The 22,321-nt window shown below is 33.1% G+C and overlaps 2 protein-coding genes across 2 annotated transcripts; one reads left to right on the forward strand and one right to left on the reverse strand.

The window, feature by feature from the left end:
• Positions 1-2,994: 2,994 nt before the first annotated feature.
• LOC110103070 (enhancer of rudimentary homolog) lies at positions 2,995-14,300 on the reverse strand. The gene is made up of 4 exons (XM_020831618.2): positions 14,172-14,300; positions 12,670-12,763; positions 3,402-3,522; positions 2,995-3,306 (listed from the first exon to the last, which is right to left on the reverse strand). The coding sequence occupies exons 1-4, from the start codon at positions 14,172-14,174 to the stop codon at positions 3,213-3,215; spliced, it is 312 nt and encodes a 103-aa protein (XP_020687277.1). The 5' UTR covers positions 14,175-14,300; the 3' UTR covers positions 2,995-3,212.
• A 2,980-nt stretch (positions 14,301-17,280) lies between these two features.
• On the forward strand, positions 17,281-21,033 carry LOC110103069 (putative leucine-rich repeat receptor-like serine/threonine-protein kinase At2g24130). Its single transcript, XM_020831617.2, has 2 exons — positions 17,281-19,820; positions 20,469-21,033. The coding sequence occupies exons 1-2, from the start codon at positions 17,330-17,332 to the stop codon at positions 20,885-20,887; spliced, it is 2,910 nt and encodes a 969-aa protein (XP_020687276.2). The 5' UTR covers positions 17,281-17,329; the 3' UTR covers positions 20,888-21,033.
• Positions 21,034-22,321: the final 1,288 nt, after the last annotated feature.

The following is a 22,321-nucleotide window of genomic DNA, read 5'->3' on the forward strand; positions in this document are numbered from 1 at the left end:
ATAATAATAATAATAATAATAATAATAATAATAATAATAATAATAATAATAATAATAATAATAATAATAATAATAATAATAATAATAATAATAATAATTATTATTATTATTATTGTTATTATGATGATGATGATGATGAGAATGAAATCTTCTAATTGAGATATGAAGAAAACCCCTTCTTTAAAAAAAAATTATGGATCAATATTTTCTTATAGCTAATATTATTATTAATTATAAGAGCATTGATATGTAATTTTTTTATAATATGTAATGTATTTTAAAAGTGATAGATCTAATGGAAGGATTCTGACTTTAGATGATAAAATCATTAATAAGAGTACACGTTTTAGGTATCTCAAATATATTGTTCCAAGTGATGGTGAAGTAAAGATGAGGATATTATTAATAGAATTCATGTTCAATGGTTGAAATGGAGGAATGCGTTGGGTCTGATGTGTGACAAAAAAGTTCCCCTCAACTTAAAAGAAAATTCTATAAGATGGTGGTGAGACCTACAATGTTTTGTGGCATGGAATGTTAGCCATTAATAGAGAAATATAAAATTAAGTTAAGTATTGTAGAGATAAGGATGCTCAGATAGATGAGTGATTTACTCTTAGAGATAAAATATGAAATGAGTATATATATGAAAATGTTGGAGTAACTGTAATGATAGATAAGATTAAAGAGAGTCGTCTTAAATGATTTGGACGCATAAAACGTCAACCTTCTGATGGCTTGGTTTGAAGAGTAAATGTATTGGATTTAGCCTATGTTAAGAAAGCTAAAGGTAAACTTAAAAAAACTTGGTTAACAAATATTAAAAATGACATTTTTTTTATTAGATTTAAATGAGAATTTAACTCTTAACATAATACAATGGAGAAAAAGATTCATGTAGCTGACTACACATTGTGGCATAAAAGTTTGATGTTAATATTGTTGTTTTCTTATAATTAATAATTATATTAATCCCTAGTCAAATTTATTCATTAACCTTACTATGATTATAAATGAATTGAGTAACAAATTATTCAAGTTTGTTTATTTAACAACCAAATATTTATAAAAGTAATCAATCTTGTTCGATTAGGTAGTAAAACGATTATGAATGAGCTCTGATCAAATCAAACCTCGAGTACTTGTCAAACATTTAATTATTTTGCAACCCCAATAGCATAGATGAAAAACAAATATTCTTCTACTAAACATAGAGCAAAATTTTCCTCAACTTCCCCATAGCCTGCCTTGACATATAGCATAAATTCTCAAAGTTTCAAGGCCACAGAATTTACCCAAATATGCTTATATTTGTTTTCTTGGGGAAAATTCACCCACTCTATACAAGTAGAATTCAAAGAAACCCTCAATCAAATAGGCATATAAACTTTTTAACAATAAGCTACCTGACCCTTCCTCTTCCCAGTGCCTCCCCTGCCTTTGGTGATCATCATTCGCTTGTGATCAGTTTGTGACAAAGTTCCAAGAAAAAATATTGTCTCCATCTCCAGCTAGTTAGTCAAGATTAGTTATATTGTACATTTGGAACAAGGCTCGAACAATATTCGTAGAAGGTTTGAATAAGCTCTAATCAAAGTTGGAATCCGTTCAAATAAAGTTTAATCAAGATTCGATCATAATTCAACTAAATTTCAATAAGTTCCAAACATGGTTTGAATTAAAATTCGATCATTGGTGGAATAAGGTTTCATGAAGGTTCAAGCAATGTCTCAATAATATTAGAATAATTTTCAATTATTGTTTGAATATGATTCAAATTATATTATTTTATTATTACTGCTCTTTTAAAATTAACTCGTTTGGGCTATATGTACTCTGTATGTAAATATTTGCTCTAACAATACATGTACAGAAACATTATATTTATTGGGTTGCATATAGAGTTAGGAGTGTGATGGAGAAAATTATTAGGAATTTCGAGGCTAATGATCTCTTTATGTTCAGTGTTAAAAGCAATAACATAATATTTGACATTGTTGGATTTTGCACTTATCAGTATTTAACAAATGTGTTGCTAAAGATCAATGCAAAAGTGGGCCTTACTGTAACAAGTTTTCCATCCCAAACTGATGAACTCACTATCATGTCGTGCTTATTAGGAATGATTTGAACCCTAATGATCTTCAAGAGCAAGTACATTGCTTTTTTTATGTGTAAGTTGTGCTAATTCACAGTAAGCATTATCGTTTAAGAAAATTTGTTCTAATGTGATCATAAACCTGAATTTTAAATGAAAATATCATATATCAAAGGAGTACAAATACAATATCTTCTAAAATTTATACACTACATACAGTTTCAAAGGTGTCAAACTCTCAATTTGCATGTTGTGTTAGGAATATTGTGTTATATTTCTTGAATTGAACTCTTTATGTTATGGATGTTGTTTTATCTTTTGTATCATATAGTTGCTTGTTAAATGTCTTGAATTGAACTTTGTTATGTTATAGATGTTTGCTATCTCTTAAATTATACTCTTTTATGTTCATTTATCAAATTTGAACTTTGCTTGAACTTTATTCAAATAGGATTTCAATATTGTTCTGACCATTTTCAAATTGTGTTTAACCACATTCAAACAAGTTTCAAATAATGTTCGATTATAGTGGTCTATCAAACTTTAATAAGTACTTTGCTGTTAAAAATAGAGATATTTTAATATATATTAAACTTTTGATCATATTTTCACAATTTTGGATATTATAAGGCATAAAATCAATTTTTTCTTTTTCTTTTTTGTTTTGTTTTTCATTCTCATTGTTTTTATTATTTTTGTTAACTTAAAATAAGATTTCATTTGAATATATATTCAGATTTCTTGTTTTGACAATAAATATTTTTGAAAACAAGTGAAAATGACTCATATGATAACTTCAAAAATTTCAAATCCAAAAATTTTTTATATTAAAAATCTGTTTTAGAAAGCAAAAAAAAAACTGTCCCAAACGAAGCCTTAAATATAATTATCCTTAATATTAATCCTTGAAGAAATTCCATCTGTTCATTTAATTTTTTACTTGAATCAAGAATCTGAATTACAGGTTATACACAATTTGTTCACATACACAAATATCAACAAACACCCAATGACAAATTATGATAATTTATTCATCAAAAATTGAAGTTAGAGAAGCTCATCAAGGCAGAGGATGAAATACAGATCTTTAATTTTAAGTTTTGTTCATTGAATCTTATTTCAAAGCAAGTTTCTTAAGGTGCTGGAACATCCTCTGTTTAATCCACTGTCGATCGTAGGGAAGAAAAGCATGAATTGAGTGATCATAGCTGCAATTTAGACAGAATAAGATGTATCAGTTTATCAATTATAGAATATGAAGTAGATGATCCTGGTCATGGAGATTGCTACACTGGAAACTTACACCAATGCACTTAAGTCTGTGAAGCCATCGATAAAGTTATATAGATCAGCAATATCATAGGTGATGTTTAAGATGGTTGGATCGATCTCCTTCAGTTTTCTCTCATAGAGTCCGCAGATTCCTGCAAATGACAGAAGTGGTCGCTCCAGAAGTCAAGAGAAAATAATTTTCTAGTACAAAAATTTTTTGAATTTGAAAATTTTCTACTGAAAAGCCGTTTTAAAAAGCAGTACGAAAGTTATCCTAAACGAAACATAAGTTTTCAAGCAAAACCTCCTTGTAAAATCGTGCTCGTTTGGATTATAGAATTGGCAGTTTGTTCTAACAATGTTATCTCTGTATGTAAAATTGCATCCGGAGAACTTTTAAAGTTCCATAATTGCAGGGAAATGCTATAACAAGATTTTTAAAGTTGAAAATTCACTGTTTTGCTAATATTAAGGTTGAAAACTTATTGTTATTATAGGATTTCAAATGTTGAATTGAAATTTGCAATATTAGGTCAGAGCTGAGGGACTTTTGATAAGTTACTTGAGTCATTTGGGGTTATAAATAGAATCTTTGAGGCATATAGAATTTATTAAATGTTTGAAGAAATTTTATATTTCTTTTTAATTCTTGTGTTTGCTATTGCATGCAGATTCTTTGAGCATTGTGTGTCTTGAAAACAATCTTTAGTGGATGGTTCTCCTTGTATTGATGTGGGGCTTGGACCTTTCAATCACTGATTTCTTTCCTTATTCTTTCTTCTAAATGTTATTTTTAAGTATGCAATTGAACATATGAATTTGAAGGATGACCTAGGCCCACATCCTTACCAAATAACTTGGGTAGACAAACTAGGATTTTTGTTTAGATGTGACACTTTACTTATAGATGTTGAACAAGTTGCCATAGTTGAATCATTTAGATTTGGCGCACTATGGAAAGCTCAATACCTACGTATTTAAGATCAATGGGAGGAAGTTATTTTTGAAACCTACAAAAACTAGAGTTCTTACATCAAAATAATCAAGTTCTCCTAATGAACTAAAGAAACATTTGCATATCTTCAACCAAAATGCTTTTGAAAAAGAAAGTAGAGACCAGAGAGTTATTTATACCTTGATACCTGTTGAATTGAACAAGTATGTGATTGAGTATGTATGTGCTTCCTAAATTTAAGGAATTACATTTCAACAAGCCTCCACCTCCACTTAGAGATGTTTAAAATGCTATTAAATTGATTCTTGTGTTGTCATTACTTATTTTGCCACATTATTGGATGAATCATACTGAAACTACCACCAACGACTAAAACTACCATCAACAACGACTATACATCCGGTGTTCCATGTATCCTAGCTGAGGAGGACAATTGGAGATCATGCAGCGAGTTCGGAGTTACCAATAACGTTGACAGAGGATTTAGAGGTGATTTTAGAACCCTTAGAGTTAATGGGGGTTTGTCACAGAGAAGATGGAGCTAAGAAAGTGCTGATCAAAATGAAAGATCCACACGGACTACGATGCCACATGGGAGCCTTATGAGAGGGTGAAGCATTAGTTCTCTTTTTTTACCGTGAGGATAAGGTGATTCTTTAGGAATGAGTATTGCTAGATCAATCCCCATTGGATCAGCCCTTGGCAAGGGGCTGGTTCAAACATACAAGAGGCGGACCAAAGTTGGTCCGCCCTCTTGAATTTCCGCCAAAGCGAGGGGTGGGGCCCACTAGGAGCTAAAATAGGTGGAGAATTGGAGGATTAGGGAATGCAAAATCATTGTGGATGTTTCTTGTTCTTGAAGTTGGTGCCTTGGGATCTAACGGCGGCTAGAGATTGGGAGAGAAGAATCCTCTCAAATTGAAGATCAATTGTATCTTGTAATTTCTTTTCCTTTGGTTTGATTTATATAATAAAAACTACTGTTTTTGCTTGTTTTTCATTGGATTTGTGGAGTTTTCCCCACTGTTTTCGTCAATCTTGTCAGAGTTTACTTGTGATCTTCAAGTATTTCCTATCAGTGTCCAATGCTTGTTGTGCGTATCAGGGCAGCTTATACAGTACTGTGAATTATACAGTAGTGTGATAAATGCACTTATGATGTTCTTATATTATCTTCCAAGAAGCACATTAATAATAGCCAAGCTTGATAAATATCAAATTCTCAGAGCTGAAATTTTTCGAATAAGAATATTTGATCACAATTTGAAAGTGTATGCTCATATAAAGCACAAAGCAGATGCATTAGGATGAATATTATAAATCTTAGTTTTGTACGTCTAATGGATGCAACATGTCTATGATGATTGTTCCAATAAGAACAGTATGTGTTCTATAGTATTTTGATTATCTTATTATATTTTATTTACTACTATAAGTTACTTTAATTAATTTAGCTCATTGACCCTAGTTCGTCTTAATTCGATTCCTATTTTACCAGTAATCTAATCCTCTATATTGTCGCATCCACTAATTTATAAATTCACTATTATAGCCATTAATTTGGTTATTATTGATGTCGTTAGGTTGAGTCAGTTTTTTTTCGAAACATGGCATTTGTTGATCCGCTCTATAAAACAAATCACCGCAACAAATATCGAGGCCCTGGGTTGCCCTAGATTTCTTCCTTGACAGCTTTGCAGTTCGCTCTTTTGTAAAAAACATTGCAGTTGTATTCAATATTTTATGTATTTGGCACTATATCTATTGGTGGCAGTATAGCTATAGGTGGCTTTTCATTTTTAGCTTTGTATATTGCGCTTGGCTGATTGTTTTACATGAATTTCAGGGGTATCGCATTGTAGAACCTTCCAAAAATCATAGAGACTTGCTGAAACAAGAGTTTTAAAGTTGAAGGTTTATTGTTTGCTGAAATTGAGATTTGTTGTGCTTGCTAGAATTCAAAATAAAATAAAAACTTGCAGTATTAGGCTAGATTGTAGGTAATTTTGAAAATCAGCTTATTTTAGAGATTTTTGGGTTATAAATAACATCGGTTATGCTTTCCTCTTAATTATTATGTGTGTTGTTGCATATAAATTCATCAAGTCCTTCCAAGTCTTGACAAAAAACCGAAGAATGACTCTCCTTATATTAATGCAGAGCTTTGACTTCCAATCGATGATTTCTATCAATATTTTTTATCTAAATTATTTAGTGATTGGTTTGTGTGTGTGATTTAGATTTTGTCAGGTTTGATAATATAAAGAGTAAGAAATCAATAAGAGATTCATATCGGTTCAAATGAGAATCTTAGGAAAGATTTCAAGTGAGCTTTTACTTCATTATAGGAATGTTTTTTATTTACAAGGAGTAAAAGAAATATAAAGCACTAGAATCACGAGAGAAGTAGGCCAAATTTAATTGTTTCGACCGTGATGGCCTACATTCACTATAGGGGGTGAAAAGTAGGACTAGTAGGAAGAAGAAAAAGGAAGTGACAAAGCTCTTTATCTCACTCTCCCTCTCCTTATCATAGAGTTCAATTCTATTGCTCGATAGTTTAAAATTTTAATAATCAAAAGTCCCTTTAGCTAATGTGAGAAGTACAAATAATGGCTTTGATCATGGATACTGAGGTGGAAGGATTAGTCGACCATTGGGAATATCTACTCTAACATGATGGTTGCCTACGTGACGGTTCTATAGTACCTTGATGTGTGAATATTATGCAAAAAAAAAAAAGATTTTCTTAAATCAATTATGAAATATAGATCATTATAATTGATACATTAAATCGCATAAAACCAACATAATGAATCAAATAGAGCAAATAAATGAATAAAAGATATTAACTATTAAGGGCAAATTACAACAGTCATTAAGTATTTGAAATGCATGTGTATTTCATATACATTGTAAATTAAATACAATATCATTGAAATATTCCAGGTTGTTTGATCCATTGTAATATACAAATTTTTAAATGGATTAGAACATAGAACACAAACACGAGAGCATTACAGTAGATTGCGCAGAGGGTTTGGTGACGATGTGAGGATGGGGAGAGTTAAGGGGAGGAAAGAGTTGAAAGTAATGTATGTAAGGTTGAAATGATGATGAATTTGTGAGGGGATGCCAGGGACTTCATGAGCATGGGATACAACGTGTCCGCAAGAGTGAGTGAAATGTGAGGTCACAATACATGCAACAAAAACAACATCAAGCCTTTATCCCACTATGTGGGGTTGGCTACATGAATCCTTTTTCTCCATTCTGTTATGTTAAAAGTTAAATTCTCATTTAAATCTAATAAAGAAATGTCATTTCTAATATTTTCTAACCAAGTCTTTTTAAGTCTACCTCTACCCTATGATGCACGGACACGGACACGACATGGACACGGAACACGGCTTTTTTTGAAAATATAGGACACGGGTACGGCGCGGACACGGCAATACATTTTTTTATATAGTGTATATATATTAATGTAATAATATATTAAAAATGGCAAACAATAATAAATGAATGACATGATAACTTGTCTAAAAGAGTGGAAAGTAATGTATGTAAGATTGAAATGATGATGAATTTGTGAGGTGACGGGGTCCTGAGGTGGTAAGATTAAGAGGACAAATGGTGCCTGAGTCAACATAAGGATGATGAGTTAGTGCGCATGGGGGCATTTGAGGTTTGGGGATGCCAGGATGGTGACTTCATGAGCATGGGATACAATGTGTCTGCAAGCGTGAGTGAAATGTGAGGTCACAATACATGCAACAAAAACAACATCAAGCCTTTATCCCACTGTGGGGTTGGCTACATGAATCCCTTTTTTCCATTCTGTTAGGTTAAAAGTTAAATTCTTATTTAAATCTAATAAAGAAATGTCATTTCTGATATTTTCTAAACAAGTCTTTTTAAGTCTACCTCTACCTTTTTTAACATAAGTCAAATCTAATACATCTACTTTCCTAACCGATTCATCGGAAGGTTGTCGTTTTATGTGACCAAACCATCTATGGCGACTCTCTCTAATCTTATCTTCCACTAGAGCTACTCCAACCTTTTCACGTATATGCTCATTTCGTATCCTGTCTCTAAAAATAAAACCACTCATCCACTTGAGCATCCTCATCTTTGCAACAATTAACTTAATATTATGCTTCTCATGAGATCACAATACATGATGAATTCAAAATTCACCTGACATGACCTTTTGGAGGCATTCAAAACTACTTAGTGAATATTGAATTTTCTTTTTTTGCTCTCAATCAAACACTTAAAATTTACAACCCCTACATTTTACACTTAAAATATTTGCAATCAAACAAGTCCCAAATCACATTTCAATTAAGGGTGGTAAATTATCACACATATACTGCTAGAATAATATTTTCCCTCTCTTCTCCTCACTCCTATTGCTAATATACACATATATGAAAGTAATTTGCGGAAAACAACTTTTAAATTTGATCGCTAATTTTAAACATCCGATTGTGTAAAGCAGCTCTCTTAAAAACTAATTCAAGGAAGTAAGATTATAGGGACCTTAATTGATTATAATTTAGTTTTCAATTTTCATTAGTTATTAGTTAGTCAGAATTAATTACAAGGAAGTAACATATATTTTCAAGTCCATAACTACTTAATACTAATTTTGTTTCGATAACAAACTACTTGTATAAGGAGCTACTATTAATAAACGATTAGTTATTTAATCTAAATTAGTTATGATACAAGAATTATTGTTATTTAATCTAAATTAGTTATGCTACAAGAATTATTGTTGTCAGTAAGATGCCATTGCAAAATAAAAAATGAATATATTTTTGCATAACAAGTTATTTGTTGTTCTGTAATGGCCTCTTGTTATTTGTATAAACAGTTCTGGTTGTCGAACAATTAGTTATTACTTTGAAATATAATATAATCATACTATGGGAGTATATGGTCCAATCACAAATGAATTGTCGAGAAAACTTCTTTTTCCATCTCATTAATAGTCTTGGACATATTTGCACGTCCCATGAGTGTCGTCACAAGTCCCTGTTGGATTATAGCACCACACATCATGAATTTCAAATGCTCGAAACATATAGTAATCAAACTTCTCATACTCAAGCTTAATGGCTATTATAATCCATATAATAACACTCACTAGCCACTCAACAGTGACATCATTAGTCTTCCCAAGGCACACTAACCATTTTACAGGCCCTTAGGAAGTTTCCACTTCACTAGTTCTTCAAGCACCAAACAAAGAGAATTGAACCATGGATTTCCTCTTGAATGAGCACACCTACAACCGCAAATTGGCATGGCTTTTTATAGGTAAAAAGGGCGATGGATGATTAGGATAAAAAATAAAGCTTGTTATTCAAAAGGATATATGAACTAGGATATATGAACTAAATTCATTAAACTCTAAATTATTGATTAAATCTAAGTAGTCAAAACTAAACCCAATTTTGTTAGCAAAATATGTTCAAAATTGATTTTAAAGTTAAAATTATATAGAAAGAAATTCCGCATTTTAGGGATGAGGTTCAACAAACTCCCAATTGAAAACTAGATTGGTAATGTACTATGAAGATATAATCAACTTTACACCCCCAGCTCAACCAAAGGTCAGAATATCGCACAATCTCACTAAGCTCAAGTGATTTCTATCTTAACACTCATGTGAGAATCACAGAATACTTGTTACACACAAAGAAGAATTTATTGACCCTAAAAGTGTGCTGGCACTAAATTATTGAAATCCCAACGTGATTATCTCCTCACTCTAAATAATGTAATGGTATGATTGTGTTATGCCGGTCCAGCCACTGTTTGAGCTGTGTTCTTGCTGCGGACAGCAGTTTACTTGGCTTAGGTAATTGATTTGGGTTAGGTTTACTTGTGCAAACGAGTATTTCCTATCAGATTGGCATTGAGACACTGTACAATATAAGATTAATTAATCCAATTGTCTCGATTACTCATCCCGTCTCTCTCTCTCTCATACTATCCTATTTAAAAACCTAAACAACCAAACATAAGCCTTCTAAAAAAAAGATGTTGAATATTATAACTATTTTATTATTATCTTCCTTCACTAGTTTTATTTCTTTATTACCGAAGCCATACATTATATAACCATAGCTTCTTCTTGTTAAGATATCTTAATCACAACATACAAAGTACCTAACATACTTCACATAGCCACCAAGAATGTCAACTATCAAAATCCAACCAATGGTAATTGATTGTCGAACTATGCCATCCATTGCTCATTGGATTTTCTCTCTACGATATATGTTAACCTTAGAAAAACACTGCTCATTGATGCCATCATAGTCACATGTTCACTACAATAGCTCGAACAAACCACCAAAAAAATGATGTTTTTAGCCTTCTCAAGGCCCATTGACCATCTTCTCAAACTACCATTTATCTTTTATCTAACAAGTTTCTCTAGTAGAACCACCGAGTAAAGAGAAACTAGAGATGGACTCCCTCCTAATTTATCATGTATATAATCATATGTTTCATGGCCTTTTTTTTATAGAAGAGAGGAGTGATGATTCTGATAGAGACCACTTGAATATTCCAAGTGATTCCTATCGGATCTTCGCCAAAACACAATTATTCTGCTGTTTTCAATAGAAAACAGCCACCAAACAATGGAAAATCTGAGAAAATAGGGAGAAAACGTTGGGAAAACAATAGTAACAATTGTATTCCACTAGTGGACAAACAAAACCAAAGCAAGATACAATGTTCTTCAATTCGAGAGGAAGAACAACTCTCCAACAGATTCATTAATATAACAACAAATAAAATTATCATCAATAGGGATTTAGGAAATTATAAAATGAGTTTATTAAACTCTAGAAATGATATTGAGCCAATCAAAGAAGAAAAAAATGAAACCAATTTAATTTGCCACAAATCAGGTCACAATTGATTTTAAACTCAAAATCTTGCATAAAGAAACTCCATGGTTTTCGGGATGAGGGAATTAATCTACAAAACCTGATAACATGAATTCCGGATTGATGCTAAAATTTTCCTTACTAAAGACTATTATTAAAATTTCCTAGGTCATATATTGTTGATTAAGTTGCTCGAAACAAAGTATCATTTTTGTCAACCCAACATAAATGCTTTTTCTTTAGCAATCATCATAGTTGTGGAGTGACCTAAAAATTCACAATCATTGGATCTATTACACCATAGAATAAGGATATGACTTCTAAAATTAAAAATGAATTATTAAATTGAAAAAAGTCTTAGGAGTATAATGTCGTATGAGAATATTATGGAGATTTAAATGTAAATATTATAAAACAACAATTTGGCTAGTTACGTTCTATGGATCTAAGCATGAGATAGTAAGGAAATCATTCATATATAAGTGAAGTGTGACATAATTGAATATTAAAATGAATGTGGCGGTAAAACTAGGAAAGATATATTAAGAAATAATTATAGTACATATTCCAAGCATCTATTAATGATAAGATAGCCAAAAAAGACTTGGGTAGTTTAGCATATATAATGAATTATGGAAGATGTATAGATAAGATGGGTACATAAACTAATGTTAAGGGTTATGAAGAAAAATAGAATGATTTAAGTTCACTTGAATAGAAGTTGTGCAAAAATATTTATGTAAAATAGTTTTAACATCACATGCAACGATCAATAGAAATGCATGGAGAATAAAGATTCATAAATCCAACTCGTGATAGTTGGAAAAAGGCTAATAATGATGATGATGATATCCACCTATATTCCCATTCTTTGCATAAAAGGATAATATATCTAACCTCTCACATAACTATAACTGAGCCAAACACCATAGTATCCTAAGACAAACTAATAATATTTGAAAAAAGTTGACCTATGCATATTGTTCAACAAGTGTAGAGCAAACCAAGATTCATAATAAGTTAGATGATCTAATTATAAAAAGCCATTTGTAAGTTTTGGCAAGTAAACAAATATCTAAGAACAAGGCCCTTACAATGAAGCAATGTGTGCTTATTACCTATAAATCTGCACAATCCTCCTGAGAATGTTGAGCCTCAAAAGATTTTCTACATTAAAGAGTCAAATATGCACATGTTTTTATCTTTCAACTCCCTAGTAAAGAGAATCTCTACTTGTGCCTCGATTATTATCACACTTTCTACCAAAGATGATAAAAACTAAGACAATCTTTTAGTTTATAGACTAAAACTTGCAGTAGAACAAGAATTTTGTTTGGAGTTGATCCAGACCATAAGAAAACTCTAAAACTTTAAGCTTTACTCTTCAAATACATGTTAAGATTCTCAAAAATGCTATTCATGTGTACCGTCCATGGCTTGGCTGAGTGAATCAAAATCCATAAATGTTCTAGATGCCCTGTTCTGAGATGCTTGCATCAATACAATGGTGTGCCTGTTAGCCTGCACGAGAGAAACAATCAGCACTAAAAAAAAATATTTTTTAAGTTAACAAAGACAAATTCCAATGAAGAAAGATGAGTAAAATTCATGTCGCTTGTTACTGGAGGCTTTGAGCTGATTGTGGAGAAGCTTGCTATCCCTTAGGCTTTGGCATCCTTCTAAATTTTTTTCACCTAAAGTAGGAGCCTCTATAATGTATCAAGTCCGGCTATGCATGGGCATGAGGCTTTAAGGTCATCAATTTACCCATAAGTAGCAGAAATAACTGTTTTTTTTTTTGTGAGTTGCATGATAAGCTTCTAATCCTAATAATATAATTGGAGAATTTTTAGTTGTTCCTTCTTTTTGTAAGAAGCGATAAAAATTATCTACTTTCTTTAGGCATTATAAAACCTCTTAATGAGCATGCCTTCTAACATAATGAAAGTATTGATTAAGGTTTTGTTTGGGATGACTTTCTTTCTGCTTCTTAAAGCAACTTCCTAATACAATAATTTTAATTTTTGTACTAAGAAGTTGTTTTAAGAAGCAATGCGAAAGCCGTCCCAAATGAAGCCTAAATCATCAATAAACTCAAACACCACTAAAAAGAACTGCTGATCAAACTAACAATAAATTAACATAGAAGTTGGGCATCATTACTTGAAGTGTTTCCACAAGTGGCAGTAAATCAAGTCAATTGTTTTATGGGATTCCTCTGGCTGCTGAAGGTAAAGAATTTGGTATAGTATTGATACGGCATCACAAAATCATCTTGATCGGGCATGAATCTCGAGGCAAAAACTAGTTAGAAACTTCAAAAAATAATTTCGGGAGCATATGAACTTCAATTTCAGCGAGCTTACAGTCAAACTGAGCGTCTCGGAAATACGAACCCAACGACACCAAGATGAACCCAATCCGAGCCCAAATAAGTCTGAATCAAGGGTTCAAAGCGCTGTTGGAAGGTTCAAAGGCTGAAGGTAAAGAATTTGGTATAGCATAATTTTTAGTATATTATAACCGAACATATTTGACCATATGCTATGGTCCTTCGAATAAAATTTAGGGAAAAATTGGGGTTTTTCCGGATTAGAATGAGCTTTCAAATAAGCGCAATATAAGCGTTTTTTGATTAATTCATCTCAAAGAAAATATGATCATATAAAGTCCATTGTCATCAAATTTGGGTCTCCTAAATCTACAACTACGATACCCAAGCAAAATAAATAAATAAATACTAGAATCTATTCATAATGTACCTTCCTCTTCCTCCCGGCAGAATAAATCTAAATAAGCAACTTTAGAAAAGCAGAATCGAATCTTCGGGAAAAAAACCGCTAAGAACGTAAGGATCAAATGAGAACTGATGCAGAAAACAGAAAAAAAAAAATTTTTTTTTTGAGGAAAAAAAGAGAGGGGAAGCTACCATCGATCTCGTCTACGATGAGCGAGAGCCGCAGCGAGGCGGAGGGGTGTTGATTCGATTGCTAGCGCGAACCTTTAGTCGACCGAGCTATATGTATGAAGAAGGCGAAGGCAACCAGGCAAAAAACATAGTTCTAGCCGGAAAACAAATATGGTAAGCCCTAATTAAGATGGCGTAAATTAAAAAAAAATTAAAATTTTGAAAAATTATTTTGACGCATTTTATATTATAATATTCTAACATCAATATTTTTTATCATAATTATTTTGCAACGGGTGAGATTAAGATTAATTTAATCATTTGAGTATATTATATATGAAAATATTATTTTTTTAATATAAATGATTTATATCGACTTTTATCACCAATAAATTTTAAAATATATTAAAAAAAATCTTTTTAAATAAATTATAAGGAAGTTTTTAAATGGATTAAACAACATCGAGCAATCAAATGAGTTTTTTCAGAAAAAGAAAAATCATATTTTGTTAACTATTTACATTTCTATTTTAGTTGACTATGAATTAGAGAATTATTTCAATGTCATAATATTTATTTTTTCAAATTGTCAACCTATAATTTAAGGGAATTAGAAGATTAGAAATGAATTTGAATTATGGAATTCTTATTTAATTATGTAATTGGCGCTTAGTTATATTTATTACATACTATAAAATTTGTGACGGTTTAGTATTCATTTTATGACTTAGTTTTTGACAAAAGTTTAGCACGCACAACACAAAGTTATTAGTGCCAAGAACTATTTTGCATGAAAAATTCAAAAAGGGAAAGACAGCAAGGTCAGACCCAATTGCAATAATTCAATCTCAAATAAAAGATATAAGAATATTCCATTTCTCACAATTAAAGAAGAGGGGAGTAGTTATAATAGAATTATTCGATTTTTCTTATAGGAATTATAGATGTTTGACGTCGACACCGACTATTAAAATCCATCAATAAAGATAAATGTTGACAAAAATTTGGCGATTATGATAACTGTTACTAGTGGTGATAGTCTAAAAAATGCAACATAGCTCTTTGGTTCTCTTAGATAGGTTTTTTGAGATGAGCACTTTGATAAATTTTATCATAATTCAAACACTCCTTCGTACGGTCCATATTGATCTTCTTGATTGGAGATTATTTATCAAACATTCGAATGCATTAGCGATGTCAGAATAGAGTAATCTTGGACTCATTAAATTTGTCTCGTGGAACCGCTTAATTTGATTATAAGCTATAATTGGAGATTATTTAATCCACCAATTCATATTCAAAAGTTTCTAAATATAATTCAATTCTTTGATTTGAGCTTATGTGGAGTCAGGTGGGTCAATTGTAGCATTGATAGAAGCTTCTCATCAAGATGTTCAATTCGGTTATAAGTTTTCTAAAATAAAAGTTCATATGATGTTAAATTTAATTCTAAAGTTTTTAATTTAAATATTGCCCATTGCCCTTAGATTAATGTCAATCATGCAAATTTGTTTATAGATGCATCAATGTTAATTTCATCACTTAATTTTCATTAGATTTATTAACTATTAGCTTAATTAGTCATTAATTAAATAATACATATAGACAGACTAATTGACATAAAAATTTTAGAATAACATTTGTTTAAATAGAATTTTAAGGCTTATTATTCTTTATTTTCATGGCTCTAGCTGTTTAAATTTTAATTAGAGTTTAATAACAATATTATTAATAATTTACATTAAGATAATAATTCGATATTAAGATTAAAGTAATTAGGAATCATTTCAACAAGAATTAGGCTTAATTAGTATTTAATTGGGATTAGATAAGTCCAGAATCAAACTGGATATGTCAAAGATTGCATGCCCTCAATCATAATTTTAAGTTCGGCTTAAGACAAAAAAAATTGATTTTTATGGCATCAGCAAAACGTTCTCCAGATTCTACTGAGTTTATAAACAAACAAACAAAAGAAACTCAATTCCCTAAACCCTAAGACAGACACACAGAATACTTTTTTAACGAGGAAAACAACCATTTTCTTCGTACAATCTCCAACCAAACTTAATACCACCATATCCCATCCGTCATTTGCTCCGTTCGAACTCTAAATCGTACGCCAAAGTCTGGTAGGAAAACAGTGCGACGCCAATATTGGCCTCGGACTGTTCACCTACGCCAAAAGATTCGTTGTGGTATATGCCGAAGAAGCTCGCGAAAGAGGAGAAAAGAGTGTCAACGATGGTTACCTTCACAGGAAGCACGTGAAAGAAGAAGAAATGATGTTTGATTGGAGAAGAATGCCAGCATTTTGAAATTTTACGGCATTTTGGAGTGGAAAATGAGTTTTTTTGCTTGGAGATGCCCTATATAGCTTCTCTTACTGCAGTAATGCACCAATTACAAGCATTACCAAAAAAACAACACATACTGCTTGGCAATTGCAGAGTGAAGCATATTATTTTCAGCAACATTTATTTTCAAGGGAAAAAAAAAAGATGACATTGCTAATGACCTCATTTCCTCAATCTTGGATAAAAGAATAATTCCAGTGGCCTATTGCTTTCCACAGTCACACTAATAAGAGGGGGAAAAGCCTATGGAGCCTCCACTTATGGTTTCATATAAAATCAATCATAGCCTGTGTTGAAAATTATGATTGCGCAATATCCATATCCACCACAGTTTCATCCATTAAAAACTAACAGCATCATTCTCTTTAAAAGTATCATTTTATGTTTATGTAGATAAAGTGACATTCATATATGCTTAGGGCTTCGTTTGGGACCGCTTTCTTATTGCTTCTTAAAGCAGCTTTTTTACCGCTAGGAAAAAGTTGTTCCAAACAAAGCCTTAATTCTAATATTTATTATTCAAGGTTATTCATATGAACTGTTGGAATAAGCCCAAGGGCACACCAGTATAAACCAAATGATAATCATTTCAGTTTCACTTTTGAATTTTCATTTAGAACTTAAAACGGTTAAAGTGCCACTAAGCACTAATTTGTCATGTCAAGGTTATATGCAAATGCATAGCAGAGATGCCATTAGCAAAAGAAAACACCTAGGCCTATTCCACTATATTTCCAGTTTGCAATCTTAAGAATGAAAACTTCTAATGAGTTTAAACGCATAATTCTTACTCGAGTAAGTCTCCTCTTCTTCCATATCTGCATGGTCTCACCAAGCAATGCTTGCAATCCACCTCTTCTCATCAATCGCCGAGGAGCAATTAGCATAGAAAAAGCAGCACTCTTGGAATTCAAAAGCTCTATAAGGTCAGATCCTAACTTAGTTCTTTCAAACTGGAACAGGTCTACCAATGTATGTGACTTCAATGGAGTTGAATGCGACCGTTGGAGGGCTCATGTCATCTGCATAATACTCAAACAAACTAGCATCGGAGGCAGAATCAATCCTGCACTTGCCAACCTCACTGCGCTCTATGAGCTTGACTTATCAGATAATCAACTAACTGGCCACATTCCACCTGAATTCTCCAAGCTGAGGATGCTCAACATTCTTGATCTCTCAGGAAATGGACTCAATGGCATGATACCAGAAGCTCTCTCGCACCTTAATGGCCTTGGTTATCTCAACATTCGTAGCAATTTACTTGTTGGTTCAATACCTTCTTCTATCTTCAGCAACTGCACCAACTTAACTGTTGTGGATCTCTCAAACAACTCACTTTCGGGTAACGTTCCAGCTGAAGTGGGAATCAGCCTTCCTCAGCTGTACACACTCGATCTTTATCAGAATAATCTGACAGGGAAGATACCTTCATGGCTTTCAAATTCATCCATATTAAATGAGCTAGATGTTGAGAACAATGATCTTTCTGGTGAATTGCCTTCAGAGATGATAGGAAAGTGGAAGAATATTGAATTCCTTCACCTGTCATATACACATCTTACAAGCCACAGAAACAACACAGACTTAGATCCATTCTTCAGTGCTCTTTCTAATTGCTCCAGGCTGAAAGAGCTGGAATTGGCAGGGATAGATCTCGGCGGGCAACTTCCTCGTAGACTTGGATTAAACATCTCAAGCTTGTCAATTTTGAATCTTGATAGCAACAAAATTTATGGCTCTATCCCTCCCAACATTGAGAAACTTCGAAACCTGACATTGCTGAATTTGTCAAGCAATCTAATAGATGGAGTGATTCCAAAAGAGATCAGCCATTTGGCAAGTTTACAGAGGCTTATATTGTCTAATAACATTTTGGGTGGAGAAATCCCTCAAGTGATGGGTAATATGAGCTCAGTTGGCTTACTTGATTTATCAAACAATAGATTCACCAGTGAGATACCTGAAAGTATTGGAAATTTGGTAGAAATCAGTGACCTCTATATGCAAAAGAATCACCTCTCAGGGCACATCCCTTCTTCACTTGGTAATTGCATTAGCCTTACCAGATTGGACTTATCATACAATAATTTGTCGGGTATCATACCTACAACAATAGCAGGATTATTGAAGATATTTCTTAATCTTTCAAACAACCAGCTTCATGGTCCTTTGCCTATGGAACTCAGTAAGATGGAGCAAGTTGAAGAAATTGACATTTCATCAAACAAAATCAGTGGCCCTGTGATTCCTCAGCTCTCTCTGTGCGTCGCCGTGAAGTTGATCAATCTCTCACATAATTTTCTCCAAGGGCCACTCCCCAAATCAATTGGGGTCCTTAATGACCTCGAAGTCTTTGATCTGTCCAACAATTCTTTATCTGGAGAGATCCCACAGAGCCTTAACAACTGCACCAGCCTCAAACTATTGAATTTATCCTACAATGATTTCAGTGGGTTGATACCAAGTGCAGGAATTATTAGCATGTTCTCTGACCTCTCCTTTCTTGGGAACCCAAATTTGTACCGAAATATTAGCAAAAAAAAAGGCAAACAGATCCATTCAAAAAGAATTTTAATTACAGTTTGTGTAGTTGCTTCAGTACTGGCTTTCACAATAACCATATTATTTGTGATTAAAATAAGACAGATTAGAAAAAATATTTTAAGAAGAGATGATGATTTGGCAGGCGTGACACTGCCTTCTTTGAGGTCGAGCTACCCAAGAATCACTTACAGACAGCTTTCAGAAGCAACCAGAGGATTTGCAGAGGAGATGCTCATTGGTTCTGGAAGCTATGGGAGTGTTTACAGAGGAATTTTAAGGGATGAAACAGTGGTAGCAGTCAAAGTACTTCGCCTTCAAACTGGGAACTCCACCAAGAGCTTCAAAAGAGAATGTGAGGTCTTAAAAAGAATCAGGCATCGAAATCTAATTAGAATAATCACGGCTTGCAGCCTTCCAGAATTCAAGGCCCTTGTTCTTCCATTTATGTCAAATGGTAGTCTTGATTCTAGGTTGTACTCAAATGAAAATGATCATCATCTGGATTTGGAGCAGAGAATTAGAATTCTAAGTGACATAGCTGAGGGGATGGCATACTTACACCACCACTCTCCAGTGAAGGTCATTCACTGTGATTTAAAGCCTAGCAATGTGTTGCTCAATGAAGATATGGCTGCACTGGTATCTGATTTTGGAATTTCAAGACTTGCGATCAGTGTGGGCGCAGGAGTTACTATAGCTGGACCAGATATTGCAGGCAGCTCCACTGCCAATATGTTATGTGGGTCTATAGGGTATATAGCTCCAGGTACATTCACCTTTCTTCTATTTAATATTGTTTACTTCAAGCTCTCTTGTTTTGCAAGTATTATTCTTTGGCAAGATTGTTATATCGCTTCCGGGTTGTTTCGTTTGTTGATATCTGCTTTACAATGATATATAAATAGTAGATGCAAGCTATTTAGCTTCGTTTGGGACGGCTTTCTTCTTACTTTTTAAAATAGCTTTCTAGTACAAAAATTTTTTGAATTTGAAATTTTTGTACTAGAAAGCCATTTTAGAAATCAGTACGAAAGTTCTCTCAAACAAAGCTTTAATTTACTGAAATCTTAAAAAAGGAATATGTAGGACAGAATAGAGAAAAATGATTCATGTAGCCCACCTCACATAATGGGATAAAGAATTGTTGTTTAAAGAAGAAATATGTAAATAGTATTTTAGAATTTAGTCCTATTTTTTTATATCTAGATTTTACTCAACTAGATCAATATCTAAATGTTGAACCAAATGCAATACATTCAAAATGTAATACTGAGTACTGAAATCTAAATAATACTGAATCAAATAAATATTAGTAGATTGAACTCTAGCTTTCATTGTCATATACTCATCTTCTGTATGTTAACATTAACCAAACTTAACCATACCTTTGCTTGATGTTTAATCAATCTTGTAGAATATGGATTTGGCTCAAGAGCAACCACAAAGGGAGATGTCTACAGCTTTGGTGTACTAGTCCTTGAACTATTAACAAGGAAGAGACCAACAGAAGAAATGTTTGTAGGCGAGCTGAGCCTTCAGAAATGGGTGAAAAATCACTACCATGGTAGATCGGTTGAGATGGTGATTGATTCAAGTTTAATGAGAACTGCAGGGAGCCAAGTAGCTGAAGTGAGGAGAATGTGGGAGGCAGCAATATCAGAGTTGGTAGAGCTTGGTCTCTTGTGCACACAGGAGAATCCATTTATGAGGCCAACGATGCTTGATGCTGCTGATGATTTGGATCGATTGAAAAGGTATCTCTCAGGTGACACCACGGCTACATTTGCATCATCATTGGGGATGTCTTCAACTGTTGCAGAGGATATCATGTGATGCTTAAATTGTATTATAAGCATGTGTTTGGTTTGCACATTGAATGTATTTGGTAGAAAAGCTTGGTTGCAATTAGAATCATTGTGCATTCATAGAATGCATGGCTCATAATGGAGCTATTATTTTGTGCGGACACCGGATGGGAGAACCGTCCGGTTAAGCGCTGGGTACCCAGCGGTACCGAGGGGTACCCAGCGTGGGTACCGAGCTTGGTACCGAGCAATGGGGTGATGTGACGCATTTTTATTGGTCTCAGGACGCCCTCTGAACTCCGCACAGAATAATAAATCCTCATACTTAGTCAAATTCAAGCAAAATTGTCGCAATTTGAAATGAAACATTGGGATTCTTACTCACTAGAACTTTGAGTCGAAATTGAATTTGAATTTCAAGCAACTCAATGTATGAGCGTTGCACGAGCTTTTATATATATAGCAAACCTCTAGCAAATTTTAAATGGTTAGAAGCATCGATTATTTTTAAAAGCATTGCAGGTGTGTTTTTTGTCCAATTGGGAATTCTTTATGGGTTTTTTTTTTTATGCTAGCTGTCTTATTGTTGTACATTGAAAAGTTTCAAAAACTGTGGGTGTCATAGCAGTATCGTTTCTTTGGCAGTTCTCATAAAATTAGTCAATGCTCTGTGCCTTTTTTTAAACACAGAAAACATTTTTCACTGGCAAGTAAAGAGCATTAATGGTTTTATGAACGTAACAAAGTCCTCAACAACAACAACATCAAGCCTTTATCCCACTACGTGGGGTCGGCTACATGAATCCGTTTTCTCCATTGTGTCCTATTAAAAGCCAAATTCTCGTTTAAATCTAATAAAGAAAGGTCATTTCTAATATTTTCTAACCAAGTTTTTTTAGGTCTACCCCTACCTTTCTTAACACAAGTCAAATCTAATACCTCTACTCTCCTAACTGGGTCGTCGGAAGGCCGCCTTTTTATGTGACCAAACCATCTAAGGCGACTCTCTCTAATCTTATCTTCTACTGGAGCTACTCCAACCTTTTCACGTATATGCTCATTTCGTATCCTATCCCTAAGGGTAAAGCCACTCATCCATCTAAGCAACCTCATCTCTGCCACACTTAAATTTGGGTTATGCTTCTCTTTTAATGGCCAACATTTGGCACCACAAAGCATTGTAGGTCTCACCACCATCTTATAGAATTTTCCCTTAAGTTTGAGGGGTACATTTCTATAACATAACAAGCCCGATGCATTCCGCCACTTCAACCATCCAACTTGAATTCTACTGATAATATCCCCATCTATTTCACCATCACTCTGAACAATAGATCCAAGATACCTAAAACGTGTACTCTTATTAATGACTTGATCGCCCAAAGTCACAATCCCCTCACTAGGACTATTACTGCTAAAATTACACTCCATATATTCCGTTTTAAATCTACTCAAGCGAAAA

This window comes from Dendrobium catenatum, unplaced genomic scaffold (genome assembly GCF_001605985.2).
Source record: "Dendrobium catenatum unplaced genomic scaffold, ASM160598v2 fragScaff_scaffold_1024, whole genome shotgun sequence".
NCBI lineage: Eukaryota > Viridiplantae > Streptophyta > Magnoliopsida > Asparagales > Orchidaceae > Dendrobium > Dendrobium catenatum.